We start from the raw sequence: 16,733 nt of genomic DNA, 5'->3' as shown, positions 1-16,733 counted from the left end.
AATCGAAAGGAGACGGAAGACAGGTTAGGAGAAAGTCAGCCGAGAACAAACCTTATATGTTTAATGATAAAGTTCGTTCCAGGCAGGAATCGAACCTCTGTGCTTGGAGTTCAGAACTTGCACTCAGCCTCGTGAGGACAATTAAGCTTTAATGGAATAGCGACCAGTAGCAGCATTACCAGTGTAAAAATATCATTAAAATATGGAAATTGATTACAAAAGAGTGACTTAGTAATGCTGTGATATCCACTAAAGTTGTGATAAAGCTCTGCTATACCACAGTCCAAAAATCGAAAGGAGACGGAAGACAGGTTAGGAGAAAGTCAGCCGAGAACAAACCTTATATGTTTAATGATAAAGTTCGTTGCAGGCAGGAATCGAACCTCTGTGCTTGGAGTTCAGGACTTGCACTCAGCCTCGTGAGGACAATTAAGCTTTAATGGAATAGCGACCAGTGGCAGCATTACCAGTGTAAAAAGATCCTTAAAATATGGAAATTGATTACAAAAGAGCCACTTAGTAATGCTGTGATAACCACTAAAGTTGTGATAAAGCTCTGCTATACTGCTATATAACAAATAATTCATGATTTGATGAGATTGATTTTTGATTGTAATTACCTGTACTAGAATAGCATCTACATTCTCGTCATTGTTCAATGCATTGATACATTCCAGTAGTTCCATCTCTGTCACTGATTCCTTCATTTTAATAGTGTTACTTTTGATGCCTGTAGGTAAAGAAGAAAGTTTCATTATCATAATAAGACCAAAATTACACCTGGTAAAACTTTAAACTATCTATATAAATAAAATTGTAGATTTGTCTGTACATTTTCAGAAAAGAAAAGTTGCATTCATATAAACAAAGCTGTGGATCAGAATGAAGTTAGAAAGCATTTCAAGAACCCAAGTGCTGACTTTTTCAAATGTGGACAATGTGATTCTCAGGTATGTAATTTATTGTAATCAGTGAAAATAAACCACTGTGAGGTCTATGAGTGATTTAAAATGTACATGTACTACTTAGTCCTTATTAAGTAGTTTTTATACAGCCAGATTTGAAGGCTGTTCCATGAAGAACATTGAACATTATATTTTGAATTTTGAAATATTTATAATGTAATAAATAAGTAGGTAGGTATATCTATTATGAAGAAAATCATTGAATATCTTACAAAATACAAAGTTGCTTTTAGGACCAAACTCCTAATTGCCTTGAGAGCTTAAAATTCTTTTTATATTATTATTTTATCTTTATTTATTTATTTTTTTGGTCAATTTGTTTTCTTCTCTTTTGCCAGGATATTTGGGTGTGTCTCAGATGTGGTGTGTCTGTGTGTGCTCCAGAACATGCTCAGAAACATTCTATGCAACCTCTTGATCTCCACTGTATGATGCTAGATACCACCAAGTGGACAGTTTGGTAAGAGAATTTGCACTGAATCAACTACATAAGTTCATTTTTGTTCACAATTGATGTCTCTTCTTAGATACATACAGTAAATCAGTACTCTTGTGTTACTAATAAAAAATAGAAATATTATAGAATAGGTAGAATACTTATACCTTGTTTACCCTGCTGGGATATTACTGAAATGTTCCTTTACCTTTGCTTGCTGTCTAACCAAGTAGTTCATTTTTGTTCACAATTGATGTCTCTTCTTAGATACATACAGTAAATCAGTACTCTTGTGTTACTAATAAAAAATAGAAATATTGTAGAATAGGTAGAATACTTATACCTTATTCATCCTGCTGGGATATTACTGAAATGTTCCTTTACCTTTGCTGTCTAACCAAGGTCTTCTGTATGGCTTATGTGTACTGAAAAAACTTCCATTGTTTCCACTACTTACTAAATGTCTAAATGCTAAATGGCATAAGTACCTTCTAAAAGTCTCTTCACCACATGATTCCAGGTGCTACAAATGCAACAGTGGTGTCCAAGTGAATGCAAGTAAGAAATTGAGAACCTTGGTGGACCATGTGCAAGGTCACTTTGATAAGGCACCAAGAACTCTGCCTGTCATATCTACTGTGGCAATACCATTAGGACCCCCTCCTCCACCTCTTCCTATTGATAAGAAACAGGAAACTAGTACTAATAACTCGAGAAACTTCAAGAAGAAAGGAACCAATGGAAAGCAAACTGTCACTCCTCAGCCATGCAAAATAAGGGTGAGTGATTTAGGGATCCTTAAGTAATGCTGCACACTGACAAAAAGAAAGTCACAGAAAATTCTCTTGCAGAAGCCTACTTGCACAATGTTTATTACCAGTGGACACTTGGCTTTGAGTGTGCAATAGCAATTTGAACTCACCACAAAGGTATCAGACTGTGGGAGTAAAGGGACTTTTCAGTCCCATTCTGCCAATATAAGCAGGGTATGTTTTATTCTATCTTCCATCTTATTGTACATTTTAAGCTTTGTTAAATTGAATTTACTGATACAGTCCCATTCTGCCAATATAAGCAGGGTATGTTTTATTCTATCTTCCATCTTATTGTACATTTTAAGCTTTGTTAAATTGAATTTACCTACTGATGAACCCATTTCTAATATTGAATGAAATTTGTTTTCAGGGATTGGCAAACTTGGGCAACACTTGCTTTTTCAACTCAGTTCTTCAATGTCTGGCACAGACTCCCAAACTAGTAGAATTAATGAATGAGATGAAAGACGGAGGTGAAGAGTTTACAATGCCTTCCATTGATGAATCAGAGAGTGAACCAAGTAAAACAGTAAGTAAATCAAAAATAGAACAGATAATGAATGAGATGAAAGACGGAGGTGAAGAGTTTACAATGCCTTCCATTGATGAATCAGAGAGTGAACCAAGTAAAACAGTAAGTAAATTAAAAATAGAACAGATAAAGTCACATACATAAGTATGTGACTGTAACACAAATTTTATTCAACTTATTGCCTCAAAATTTTCAAGCTATTTTTATATGGATGGAAATATCTATGTGATACAAAGTACCTTACTATCATACCTATCTATTGATTTTTTTATGACAGCTGTTGTGTTTCCATGAAACAAGCAATCAATTAAAAAAAAAAAAAATGTCTCAAAATTTTCAAGCTATTTTTATATGGATGGAAATATCTATGTGATACAAAGTACCTTACTATCATACCTATCTATTGATTTTTTTTATGACAGCTGTTGTGTTTTCATGAAACAAATGATCAATTAATAATAATAATAATAAAAAAATCCCTGTCCTCATTACAGAAGGGGAAACTAGATGGCTGGGGACCTCTGACAGAGCAACTAGCCAAAACTCTAGGTGAGCTGAATTCAGGAGGCAATACCGTGTACTCTCCCCGACCTTTGCTGGAAGAACTGAGGAAGAAATGCCCACAGTTCCGAGGCTATGAACAGCATGATGCACATGAACTTCTGAGAGAACTGCTCTATGCAGTCAGGACCGAAGACATCAAGGTAAGCTGTGTTAGTCGGCGTCCATAACGAACCCTTGACCCTAGCCTAATTCCAACCCAAGAGAAAATAAACAAATCATGCTAATAAAATGAAGAAGTTGAGCTGAGTATTTTTCTGTGAAGGTCGATGCCACAGTTCCGAGGCTATGAACAGCATGATGCACATGAACTTCTGAGGGAACTGCTCTATGCAGTCAGGACCGAAGACATCAAGGTAAGCTGTGTTAATCGGCGTCCATAACGAACCCTCGACCCTAGCCTAATTCCAACCCAAGAGAAAATAAACAAATCATGCTAGTAAAATGAAGAAGTTGAGCTGAGTATTTTTCTGTGAAGGTTGATGGTTTTCCACAGTTCCGAGGCTATGAACAGCATGATGCACATGAACTTCTGAGGGAACTGCTCTATGCAGTCAGGACCGAAGACATCAAGGTAACCTGTGTTAATCGGCGTTCATAACGGACCCTCCACCCTAGCCTAATTCCAACACAAGAGAAAAAAAAAAACAAATCATGCTAATAAAATGAAGAAGTTGAGCTGAGTATTTTTCTGTAAAGGTCGATGGGTTTGTAATTTTGTGTACATTTTTCATAACATTCTAACCTCAAAATTGTCAAGTACACCCCCCAAAATAAAAAAAAAAAAGCAGGAGTTTCCGTCATAGACATACTGGTGCGAGGGTCGATGTCCTCGTTTTGTACGCGCACTTAGGTTGAATCAAAGCACTAAATTAAGAAATCTATAGTGGTGATGTGCATCTGGACCAGATTATCTGAATAACTTATTTACTTTTGCTTGATGCACTGCTAAATAGTATTAGCATATAGCATGCCACATTCCAACCCCAAAAATGTCAAGTACCCCCCCCCCCCCCAAAAAAAGCAGGAGTTTCCGTCATAAACATACTGGTGCGAGGGTCGATGTCCTCGTTTTGTACGCGCACTTAGGTTGAATCAAGGCACTAAATTAAGAAGTCTACGGTGGTGATGTGCATCTGGACCAGATTATGTGAATAACTTATTTACTCTTGCTTGATGCACTGCTAAATAGTATTAGCATGCCAACATTGAAAAGAGTTTGAAGTAGGTATGTTAAAAACGGAGCTCGAAAATGTTATGGTTCATGGACTTGCAGTTCAGGGTTCAAATCATGCACAGCATGTAGGGTCAAGGGATTCAATATAATTATGTAGGTATGTATAGCATGCCAACATTGAAAAGAGTTTGAAGTAGGTATGTTAAAAACGGAGCTCGAAAATGTTATGGTTCATGGACTTGCAGTTCAGGAGATTTTGGTTCAAATCATGCACAGCATGTAGGGTCAAGGGATTAGGGTCAAGGGATTCAATATAATTATGTAGGTATGTACGGTAGAACTTTTTTCCAGAAATACTTGGTTCGAATTAATATTTATTTTCTCCCTTGGTTTGTAGCGCTATCGGAAAGAGATCCTGCTGAAGGTATTCAAAACGACCAAGATCAATCCGAAAGATATGAATGATGAAGAGAAAGCCAAGGCTAAACGTCTAGACCAGAAAATATCTGATATGGTTACTACCAAACCTATCGATGTATTTCAAGGCAAAACAGAGTGCGTGCATGAGTGTCAGGATTGTCAGCATAGGACTCGGAAGATTGAGCCGTTCATGGATTTGAGCCTTCCAGTTCTCAGTGAAAAGGTAATGAACTAATGAAAAACAACGAAACTGTATTTCGTATTAATATAGGCCGGGCGGCGCTTCGAACTCTTGACGTTCGTGCGCCTCCCGGCACGCTTGATACTTTTTAATAGTAGGTAACAAATATTTCCATGGAAAATGGAGCCATAAAACCGAAGGCAGTGGTAATTCTACTCTCCCCATCCCTTTTGGGGTTGGTGGATGGGGATTGGGGATCCGTTCAGGATAATATCTGCCGCGGGCTGGGCAGATATTATTGAACCCGCGACCTAGCGCTTACAAGGCAGATGCGCTACCCTCCGAGTTAACTAGGCTGGCTTTTCATCTTTTATATTGAACTATCGTTCTTCATATTCATCTGGTTACAGCCACAACCGCCGAGTAAGAAGAACCGTGAGGACAGCACCTCGGAGGAGCCAACATTGTCCAAACATCAGCTGAAGAAGTTGAACAAGCAGAAACGTAAAGGTGCCAAAGGGAAGAAGGGACAGCGTGGCAATGCTAGTAATAATAGTAACAATGCTAATGTTAGTCGTGAGAATGAGGATGAGAATAATGAACAAGAGAGTTTGGCACCGAACTCAGGTAAGTCAAGTTAGGAAAGAAATTAAACAAAGAAAGAAACTTTATGAAATTGCTGGCAAAAAGGAACTCCTCCCTACTAGATACACTTACAAATAGGTATTTCATAATTTAGACTGCCAATGTAAGACTGAGGACACTGAGGAGTAATCTAAAATCTAAATCAGGTTTGATCTGAATTAAAGTTAAAAGCATCCTCACATTTTTTGTGAATATCACAACATTATTAAGAGCCTCTTTTACTGTTTCTGTCATTTCTATAATTTTTCTTTTACTCTGGTAATGCCACCACTGGTCGTTAGTCTAATAAATTAGCTACTCAATTGTCCTCAAGAGGCCGAACTAAATGTCAAAACATGAGTCAACTCTTACATGTTTCGTTCAAAGATAGTATATCTATTATTGTGATGTCTTTATTTCAGACAAATCCAATGAGAATCCCAGCTCGGACTCGTGTTAGTCGTGAGAATGAGGATGAGAATAATGAACAAGAGAGTTTGGCACCGAACTCAGGTAAGTCAAGTTAGGAAAGAAATCAAAGACAGAAAGGAACTTTATGAAATTGCTGGCAAAAAGGGACTCCTCCCTACTAGATACACTTACAAATAGGTATTTCATAATTTAGACTGCCAATGTAAGACTGAGGACACTGAGGAGTAATATAAAATCTAAATCAGGTTTGATCTGAATTAAAGTTAAAAGCTTCTTCATATTTTTGTGAATATCACAACATTATTAAGAGCCTCTTTTACTGTTTCTGTCATTTCTATAATTTTTCTTTTACTTTGGTAATGCCACCACTGGTCGTTAGTCTAATAAAGTTGCTAGCTGCTCAATTGTCCTCATGAGGCCGAACTAAATGTCAAAACATGAGTCAACTCTTACATGTTTCGTTCAAAGATAGTATATCCATTATTGTGATGTCTTTATTTCAGACAAATCCAATGAGAATCCCAGCTCGGACTCAGAAGAAAACAATTCCTCCCCTGTGCATCCTCGCCGCCAAGAGTCTGGCTACAACTCAGACAAGGCCCATAGTCCGGCCCTGATGCACACGGCCCAAGCCTTCATGGATACCTACTCCCCGTATAATCTGAACCTACCCGGCCCTCTACAGTTTCGATCTAAGGCCTCTTCCATGTCAAGTCTTGATGATGACACTGCCAAACCTTTAGACCAACATTTAATAAATCCAATAGACCAACAAGATCCACTGGAACCTTCAGCTTTAGACCAACAACATTCACCAGTAGATCTTTCACCGGAAGCTTCAGCTTTAGACCAACATTTAATAAATCCATTAGACCAACAACATTCACCAGTAGATCTTTCATCGGAACCATTAGACCAAGAACATTCACCAGGAAATCATTTATCCCAATCTTTAGGTAAAGAACATTTACCGAAATCTTTAGATCAAGAACATTTACCCAATTCTTTAGACGTAGAACACCCACCACCGGATGAATTACCTAGTGTTTCTTGTCCCCTGCTAGATTTTGATTTGGTTGGCGTTCCCACTACAAGTCCTAATGAACCTGCCAGTCCGTTGCATATCTACAACCAGAGCGGAGAGCCTTCGGGTTCAATATTTGACCCGTGGCCCCCGGGGCCTCCAGAACTCACCATGGAGTCTCTCAAACAGAATACCGATCTCACGGACGTCTGTTCAAGGTCAAGCTCTCAGTTCCACGAGTCCGGGTTTGGTTCCCACTGCTCGCAGAGTATTGATGAAGTGTCATCAACTCATCCGAGTGAGGGGATGTGCTCTGGCCCAAGCCTTCATGGATACCTACTCCCCGTATAATCTGAACCTACCCGGCCCTCTACAGTTTCGATCTAAGGCCTCTTCCATGTCAAGTCTTGATGATGACACTGCCAAACCTTTAGACCAACATTTAATAAATCCAATAGACCAACAAGATCCACTGGAACCTTCAGCTTTAGACCAACAACATTCACCAGTAGATCTTTCACCGGAAGCTTCAGTTTTAGACCAACATTTAATAAATCCATTAGACCAACAACATTCACCAATAGATCTTTCATCGGAACCATTAGACCAACAACACTCACCAGGAAATCATTTATCCCAATCTTTAGGCAAAGAACATTTACCGAAATCTTTAGATCAAGAACATTTACCCAATTCTTTAGACGTAGAACACCCACCACCAGATGAATTACCTAGTGTTTCTTGTCCCCTGCTAGACTTTGATTTGGTTGGCGTTCCCACTACAAGTCCTAATGAACCTGCCAGTCCGTCGCATATCTACAACCAGAGCGGAGAGCCCTCGGGTTCAATATTTGACCCATGGCCCCCGGGGCCTCCAGAACTCACTATGGAGTCTCTCAAACAGAATACCGACCTCACGGACGTCTGTTCAAGGTCAAGCTCTCAGTTCCACGAGTCCGGGTTTGGTTCCCACTGCTCGCAGAGTATTGATGAAGTGTCGTCAACTCATCCGAGTGAGGGGATGTGCTCCACGGAGAGTTGCAATGGAGGACCGAGCCTGTATGGAGACGAGTTTCAACATGTGGAGAACAAAACTTCCATTCCTGAATCAGGTGAGAGGCTTGAGATACTGTATAATTAAACTACTCATAGTACGCCGACGATATTTAAGCAGGAAAAGTCCAGGAAGAAGAAGAGTACCCATAGCTGTGTTGTCCTTGATTCTTTTTCTTTACTTTCCAGTTTTATTTGGTGTCGGCGTTACTCTTCGTTAATTATTTCGTCGTTACCCTCCTTAATTCTACTCAGGAAGAAGAAGAGTACCCATAGCTGTGTTGTCCTTGATTCTTTTTCTTTACTTTCCAGTTTTATTTGGTGTCGGCGTTACTCTTCGTCAATTATTTCGTCGTTACCCTCCTTAATTCTACTTCTCCATACATTCCTCTCTTTCCATCCCTGTTTGTCCTTGCTTCATTCGGAAAAAAAATCCCTAAAGGCAGCCACTCATTATCAGGTAGATCTGACAGGCGGACCTGACCAGGTCTACCTGATAGTGAGTGGCTGGCCTAACAAAACAAAATTTCACTTCTGTGACATAGTGTACAAGAGACGCTATTTACGATATTTGTAAAATGTTGAGTGTACTTAAAGTGGTTTTCAGAAACAGGTCACAGGTCCCAAACTAAATATCTGATTTTCCCTCAGGTCCCGAAATCGAAGAGAGAAGGAAGACAGGATAGGAAGAAAGCCAGCCGTTCCGAGAACGAACATTATCCCATCAGGATAAAATCCGCCACGGGCAGGAATCGAACCCGCGGCCTAGCGCTTACAAGGCAGACGCACTACCAACTAAGCTAACTAGGCTGGCTCGAAAAAGTTTAAAATGGCGAAAATACGGAGCTTTCTTTGGAGCTTATAATAACAGTAAAAGGGCTAGAGAAAAGAATCCCTCTTACCTTGTTATTACTTCAATAAATATTCATGTCAAGGGCGAAATTTCGTATTATTCTTACCTTTACCTATTTTTCACGTCACAGTCTAGGACTGATCCGTGTGAACTCTGTGAACGATACCTTGCGATCCACGCATCTTGTAAACGGGTTTTGTTTTCGTTGGCGGAGAAAAATATACAGGGTGCAACGAACGAAAAAAAAATACTTGACGAATAAAAATTGTTTCCTGTTTTTTGTCATATCAGACACAGGTAATTTTTTGAGTATTTTAAAATGAAAATCGTCCATAATAATTTTATAATAACTTATTTTGGCTGTATAAATTTATTTTTTTGGATTCACAGAGCCGCTAAAGCGATAGATACTTCAAATCTGGACGAGGCTCGAATGCCAACGAGTAAAAAAAACTTCTTCGTTGTCTTCATTTTCGTTGGCGAAGTTCTTCTCGATCTGCTCAATGCAATGGGGATTCTTCTGAGTCAGGAAGATCAAGAGATCCTTCTCAAGCACCTGGTAAGTTTTATGTACACTATGCATGTAATCCCTCTTGAGTGTGACACTACTTTGAAAACAAAAAATGTGGTTGTGATTTATTTGTCTCAGTGGTGTAGTGTTCAAGATGCTTGCCTGGTAAACAGGGTATGAGTTCATCCCACTAGGTTTTGAATTTAATCCTCAATATAATTTCAAAATTTAATCCTAATGATTGTAAATACCTAGTAGATTTTTTAAGCTATAGATCTGACAGGCGGACCTGACCAGGTCTACCTGATAGTGAGTGGCTGGCCTAACAAAACAAAATTTCACTTCTGTGACATAGTGTATTAGAGACGCTATTTACTTACGATATTTGTAAAATGTTGAGTGTACTTAAAGTTGTTTTCAGAAACAGGTCACAGGTCCCAAACTAAATATCTGATTTTCCCTCAGGAATTGGTTCTATGACGGAAGAATTAGCCGCCATGTCCATCATGGAATCAGATGGAGAAGCTAATGCCAGTCCAGATTCCATGCAGGCTAATAGAAGCTCAGGATCCATGCACACTCTGTCTCCGTACAGTGATGATAGCTCACAGAAGTAAGTACTCTTCCAACAGTCCCTGTGTTAAACAGGGTGTACGAAGACTAACACTTAAGTGGTCCTTTTGATACCTGAAAGATGAATAGGTTGAATTAAGGGAACTGTAATAATAATAACTAACAACGGAGGTCTTATCGTCCCGAAATCGGAGAGAGAAAGAACACAGGATAGGAGAAAACAATCCATTCCGAGAACGAACCTTACACCCTTTGCGATTTTGAAAATTTGGACTGATTCCAAAACTTTCTCATTATCTTGAAATGCACAAAATTATCTCTACCTACTTACTTCAACCTTTTTTTTATGATTGCTTACTATTAAAATTTCATACCAAAAAAACAACCGCTACACTAAGACATGGAAAGATCCCAGATATTTTTTTTCTGGACATCCAAGGGGTTTCAAACCCCCAATATTTCAAACACCGTAAGATACGCATCATGCCTATTTCACGGATGCGAAAAGACCTTGAAAGAATTTGTTTTGTGTTCACTTTCAACATTGAAAGATTCCCTCTAGAAAAAAAAAGCCCAATGAAATTGAATACTTTTTTTTTACAGGAAAAATGTGCTGCGCAGCTGCAACAGTCTGTCCAACCTGAGTGGCGAAGACCTGTCGTGCTTCCTGAACGCTAATCAGCCCTGTTTTGACCACGACTATATTAGCGAGAAGTTACGCGCTTCCAGACCCGATAATACGGAACCTGAGGATGAAGAAGAAGAGAAAGAAAGAGAAGAGGACGAGGAAGACAAACACCGTAAGATACGCATCATGCCTATTTCACGGATGCGAAAAGACCTTGAAAGAATTTGTTTTGTGTTCACTTTCAACATTGAAACATTCCCTCTCTAGAAAAAAAAGGCCCAATAAAATTGAACACTTTTTTTTACAGGAAAAATGTGCTGCGCAGCTGCAACAGTTTGTCCAACCTGAGTGGCGAAGATCTGTCGTGCTTCCTGAACGCTAATCAGCCCTGTTTTGACCACGACTATATTAGCGAGAAGTTACGCGCTTCCAGACCCGATAATACGGAAGCTGAGGATGAAGAAGAAGAGAAAGAAAGAGAAGAGGACGAGGAAGAGGGAGCTGTAGGCAATGGGAAGGAGGAAGATGTCCAGGAGGAAGAGGCGGAGGAAGAGAAGAGTGATAATGAGGAGTTTGAGGAATCTAGGTAAGGAAAAAGAGATTTTTTTTAGAGGTGGTTTATCTGAAGGTAAGAAAGAAGAGAAAAAGATTTTTCTCGAGGTGGATTATCTGTGTGTTTTTAGCGTTGTTTTGCTGACTAGGATTGCGGTCGAGAAAAGCTAGCAGCACGCGATTGTCCAGATAATCACCCATCTAAACTAAACAATTTACACACAAACCATGCGCAACTTTACTTAACTTCAGTGATCTATTGGAAATCGATGTAACATCAATTTAGCACTTTTTTACTGCAGCTGTATTACTAACATCCCTAAATGGGCAGGTTTAACATCAGAAGGAATTTTCAACCAAGTAGCTGCGCTGATAGACATATTTGGGACACAGTAATCGTCAACATCCATTGATGATATGACACTAGGAGAAGAAGCTGTATTCTTGAATATTTAACTCTAAATTCACGTGTTTTTCTCTTGTTTTTTTTTTTCAGTGTGGGAAATGGCAAGACCCTATCCCCTCGTCCTCCCAGACATGAAGGTGAATGCTCCCTTCTATCCTGCCTCAATCAGTATACATGCATTGAACTACTGGCAGGAAATAATAAAGTCACGTGTGAAATGTGCACTAAGAAACATAATAGAGGTGAGTCATATTTTTCTCAGCCATCCAAAGGGGCAATTGCTCGAGCATCATGAAGGACTCGGAAGATTGAGCCGTTCATGGATTTGAGCCTTCCAGTTCTCAGTGAAAAGGTAATGAACTAATGAAAAACAACGAAACTGTGTTTCGTATTAATATTGGCCGGGCGGCGCTTCGAACTCTTGACGTTCGTGCGCCTCCCGGCACGCTTGATGGAAGTATGTAATTACATATCAGATTCGAGACAAATTATCTGTGGTACTTTTTAATAGTAGGTAACAAATATTTCCATGGAAAATGGAGCCATAAAACCAAAGGCAGTGGTAATTCTACTCTTCCCATCCCTTATGGGGGCGGGGGAGTATGGGGGGCCACCCTCATCCTCCACGCGTCCTTCTGGAGGTTTGACAGAGGGAACTGTAACTGCCAAGGTCTTATTGTCCCGAAAGTAAAAAGAGAAAAAGGACAGGATAAGAGAAAAGCAGCCGTTCCGAGAACGAACCTTTTCCGTTCAGGATAATATCTGCCGCGGGCTGGGTAGATATTATCGAACCCGCGACCTAGCGCTTACAAGGCAGATGCGCTACCCTCCGAGTTAACTAGGCTGGCTTTTCATCCTTTATATTGAACTATCGTTCTTCATATTCATCTGGTTACAGCCACAACCAATAAAAATCGTGTTTATTAAGCTCTTCACCGGTAAAGTTTTTCTCATCTACTGATTCACGTCCGTGTGACAGTGCGGTACTGACAGAAAACAACGACGCGATGCGACTTCCAGTCTGTGTATTGCCAAAGTGATGACTTGATGATGTAAAATTAGCCACACATACGGTGTGATTGGCTTTTTTTTTTTAGTAATTCAGCGTAAACGAACTACTGCAATGAAAAGAAAACTTAACGTTTTTTAAAAGTTCTAAACTTCAATGTCTTTGACCTTTTAAGCCAATGTTTGTTGTCCAAATAACGTCACTCTTACGTGATATACCCTGATTATAATGATAACTGTGTATTTCAGGCACGAATAAAACCGAGCCAGTGAAGACAGCTGCCACTCTCCAAACTCTCATCGTGTCTCCCCCCTCCGTACTCATTTGTCATTTGAAACGCTTCCAACTGACCTATAGCTCACTCAAGAAAATCACCAAAAGTGTTCCTTTCCCGATGAAGCTGAGTATTGGGTCATTCTGCTCTAGCAAATGTCAGGTAAGATAGTGTATTTCTACTTCACTAGCGGGCTGCCTGTGCTTCGCCATGGAAAATTGACCATAACCATAACTTGAGATTCGAGATCGGTTTAGATTTCGGCAACCAAAAGTGTTCCTTTCCCGATGAAGCTGAGTATTGGGTCATTCTGCTCTAGCAAATGTCAGGTAAGATAGTGTATTTCTACTTCACGAGCGGGCTGCCTGTGCTTCGCCATGGAAAATTGACCATAACTTGAGATTCGAGATCGGTTTAGATTTCGGCCAAATGCTCTCATATCTAGAACATGTTGACTATTTATTTGATTGAGAGAATTGTTCTGAAAAACCAATAAATGGAAACTTATAAAATAAAATGTTAGGAATATTCCGATCAAGTTTCAGCTTTCCAAGTGTTGAGGTTCTAGAGATAGAGCGATCAGTGTGTGAATCAGTGAGTGAGATTGAATCTATCTCACTTTTATACTCGTATAATAGTAAAGCTTACCATCAGTGCTATGACCACTGGGCTAAGGTTGTTTATATCTGGATTAAGTACAACTTTTTTTCCAGATCAAGTACTATTAGTACCTACATGGATTTAAGTACCTAGACATTAAGTACCTACCTCATTGATAATTATAAAATAAAATGTTAGGAATATTCCGATCAAGTTTCAGCTTTCCAAGTGTTGAGGTTCTAGAGATAGAGCGATCAGTGTGTGAATGAGTGAGTGAGATTGAATTTATCTCACTTTTATACTCCTATAATAGTAAAGCTTGTCATCAGTGCTATGACCACTGGGCTAAGGTTGTTTATATCTGGATTAAGTACAATTTTTTTCCAGATCATGTACTATTAGTATCTACATGGATTTAAGTACCTAGACATTAAGTACCTACCTCATTGATGGAATTCATTCAATAATTTGATATTTTACAGGGTATTGAAAAAGGTCAGACAGATGTGCAGTATTCATTGTATGGGATTGTGGAACACTCAGGCTCACTGCATGGAGGGCATTATGTAGCTTATGTTAAGGTAAGAACCGCATTTTCCTCCTATACTTGTTACTTTCCTTTCTTTCTTTCTTTTTTTCAAGTCTTCCTCAACCTTATCTCTCCACCTTAGTTTTGGCCTTCTTCTCCTCTCTTTCTCTTCCTCTTTATTGCTAGTTTCTCTACTCTTTTAACCAGGGCCGTCGTATCCAGGATTTTGTCAAGGGGGAGAATGCTCCAAATTGTCGGGATGTGCAGTATTCATTGTATGGGATTGTGGAACACTCAGGCTCACTGCATGGAGGGCATTATGTAGCTTATGTTAAGGTAAGAACCGTATTTTCCTCCTATACTTGTTACTTTCATCATCATGAGCACATTGCCCTCTGGAAAGATGTTAGATAAAGTATTTTATCTATATAGGGTGCGCCAGAAAAACACTGACAACGGTTCTTTATATCTCCTTGCTTTATTCCTGCCTTATTTAAGTATTTTATCTATAAGAGTATAAAAATCGATCATCATGAGCACATTGCCCTCTGGAAAGATGTTAGATAAAGTATTTTATCTATATAGGGTGCGCCAGAAAAACACTGACAACGGTTTTTTATATCTCCTTGCTTTATTCCTGCCTTATTTAAGTATTTTATCTATAAGAGTATAAAAATCAATGACGGAAGAATTAGCCGCCATGTCCATCATGGAATCAGATGGAGAAGCTAATGCCAGTCCAGATTCCATGCAGGCTAATAGAAGCTCAGGATCCATGCATACTCTGTCTCCGTACAGTGATGATAGCTCACAGAAGTAAGTACTCTTCCAATAGTCCCTGTGTTAAACAGGGTGTACGAAGACTTACACTTAAGTGGTCCTTTTGATACCTGAAAGATGAATAGGTTGAATTAAGGGAACTGTAATAATAATAACTAACAACGGAGGTCTTATCGTCCCGAAATCGGAGAGAGAAAGAACACAGGATAGGAGAAAACAAGCCATTCCGAGAACGAACCTTATACCCTTTGCGATTTTGAAAATTTGGACTGATTCCAAAACTTTCTCATTATCTTGAAATGCACAAAATTATCTCTACCTACTTCAACCTTTTTTTTATGATTGTTTACTATTAAAATTTCATACCAAAAAAACAACCGCTACACTAAGACATGGAAAGATCCCAGATATTTTTTTTCTGGACATCCAAGGGGTTTCAAACCTATTAATTATTATAAATTAGAAACGTGAAAGGTAATAGCAACATGAAGTTATCGGTACCGATAACGATACTATCATGGTAACTCTAATGAGGAAAATGACCTGATAGTCAATTCCCAGCATTTGATACCAACCAACCACTCTAAAGCTCATAAAGGTTTTGTACGCCAAATTCTACGAGTTTTCTGGTTGCCTCTACACATTTACCTCCATCTACATCCAATTTACCTCTACACATTTTTAACTCCATACAAAAAAAGCCCACTCCGAGGCTTAGGTGTAGGGGCAAACAGCCCTAAAGGATGGGTTAAGCTTCTATGAATCTACCTAATAAGAGAGTGAAGTTAATTTTTGCAGGTCTGATTCAATCATGCCATCAGAAACTCTATTAATTATAAATTAGAAACGTGAAAGGTAATAGCAACATGAAGTTATCGGTACCGATAACGATACTATCATGGTAACTCTAAAGCTCGTAAAGGTTTTGTACGCCAAATTCTACGAGTTTTCTGGTTGGTGAATCCAATTTACCTCTACACATTTTTAACGCCATACACAAAAAGCCCACTCCGAGGCTTAGGTGTAGGGGCAAACAGCCCTAAAGGATGGGTTATACGAACTACGAATCTACCTAATAAGAGTGAAGTTAATTTTTGCAGGTCTGATTCAATCACGCCATCAGACCAACCTTTGAAAATAGCCAGGGATAAGGAAATGGGAAAAGATTATTTACTCTGTGATTACAATAGAGATGGTGATTCTTACAGGTAATTTACCACTAGTCCCTAATAATAATGGAAAATAACTACCTTGTAATGTTTAAGCAGTTGGGTCTACACTTCCTATAACTTTTATTACATACTGTTAACTTGTGAACATACTTAGATACCATTTTAGTATAGTATGTAGCCTCTGAGCATATAAGAAAGAAGTCAAACAGAAAGTAGCCTCAAAAATAAGTCCTAAAAGCAGTCATTAGGTTAGTAGTTTTTTGGGAATTTTTTTTTTTTTTTTTTTTTTTTTTTTTTTTGCGATGGGGGCTTTGTTGAATAGAATTACCGGTTTCCATACTCTATTCCTATTCCATGCACTTTTGACGCAGAAAAAATGGAGGTGGAGTAAAAAGTGGGGAGTACATAGTCGTTTGTGGACCTCTTTTGATGATACCTACCTACTTCGAAAAAGTTTAAAATGGCGAAAATACGGAGCTTATAATAACAGTAATTTGGAGCTTATAATAACAGTAAAAGGGCTAGAGAAAAGAATCCCTCTTACCTTGTTATTACTTCAATAAATATTCATGTCAAGGGCGAAATTTCGTATTATTCTTACCTTTACCTATTTTTCACATCACAGT

The 16,733-nt window shown here is 38.9% G+C and overlaps 1 protein-coding gene across 1 annotated transcript in view; it reads left to right on the top strand.

The window, feature by feature from the left end:
• Positions 1–14,975, top strand: part of LOC103516219 — an 18,792-nt gene extending 3,817 nt beyond the window's left edge. The window contains exons 4-18 of the mRNA XM_026828682.1: positions 1,304–1,425; positions 1,922–2,180; positions 2,587–2,745; positions 3,243–3,452; positions 4,884–5,129; positions 5,498–5,714; positions 6,647–7,512; positions 7,544–8,279; positions 10,050–10,197; positions 11,093–11,371; positions 11,834–11,985; positions 13,001–13,188; positions 14,109–14,282; positions 14,363–14,519; positions 14,851–14,975. Of these exons, the coding sequence (XP_026684483.1) occupies positions 1,304–1,425; positions 1,922–2,180; positions 2,587–2,745; positions 3,243–3,452; positions 4,884–5,129; positions 5,498–5,714; positions 6,647–7,512; positions 7,544–8,279; positions 10,050–10,197; positions 11,093–11,371; positions 11,834–11,985; positions 13,001–13,188; positions 14,109–14,282; positions 14,363–14,519; positions 14,851–14,975 (4,038 nt within the window). The remainder of the gene's footprint in view (positions 1–1,303; positions 1,426–1,921; positions 2,181–2,586; positions 2,746–3,242; positions 3,453–4,883; positions 5,130–5,497; positions 5,715–6,646; positions 7,513–7,543; positions 8,280–10,049; positions 10,198–11,092; positions 11,372–11,833; positions 11,986–13,000; positions 13,189–14,108; positions 14,283–14,362; positions 14,520–14,850) is intronic.
• Positions 14,976–16,733: the final 1,758 nt, after the last annotated feature.

The sequence above is a fragment of the Diaphorina citri genome, unplaced genomic scaffold (genome assembly GCF_000475195.1).
Source record: "Diaphorina citri unplaced genomic scaffold, Diaci psyllid genome assembly version 1.1 scaffold1513, whole genome shotgun sequence".
Classification (NCBI taxonomy): domain Eukaryota; kingdom Metazoa; phylum Arthropoda; class Insecta; order Hemiptera; family Psyllidae; genus Diaphorina; species Diaphorina citri.
The sequence above is the reverse complement of the archived record's forward strand: the minus strand, read 5'-3'. Positions and strand labels throughout refer to the sequence as shown.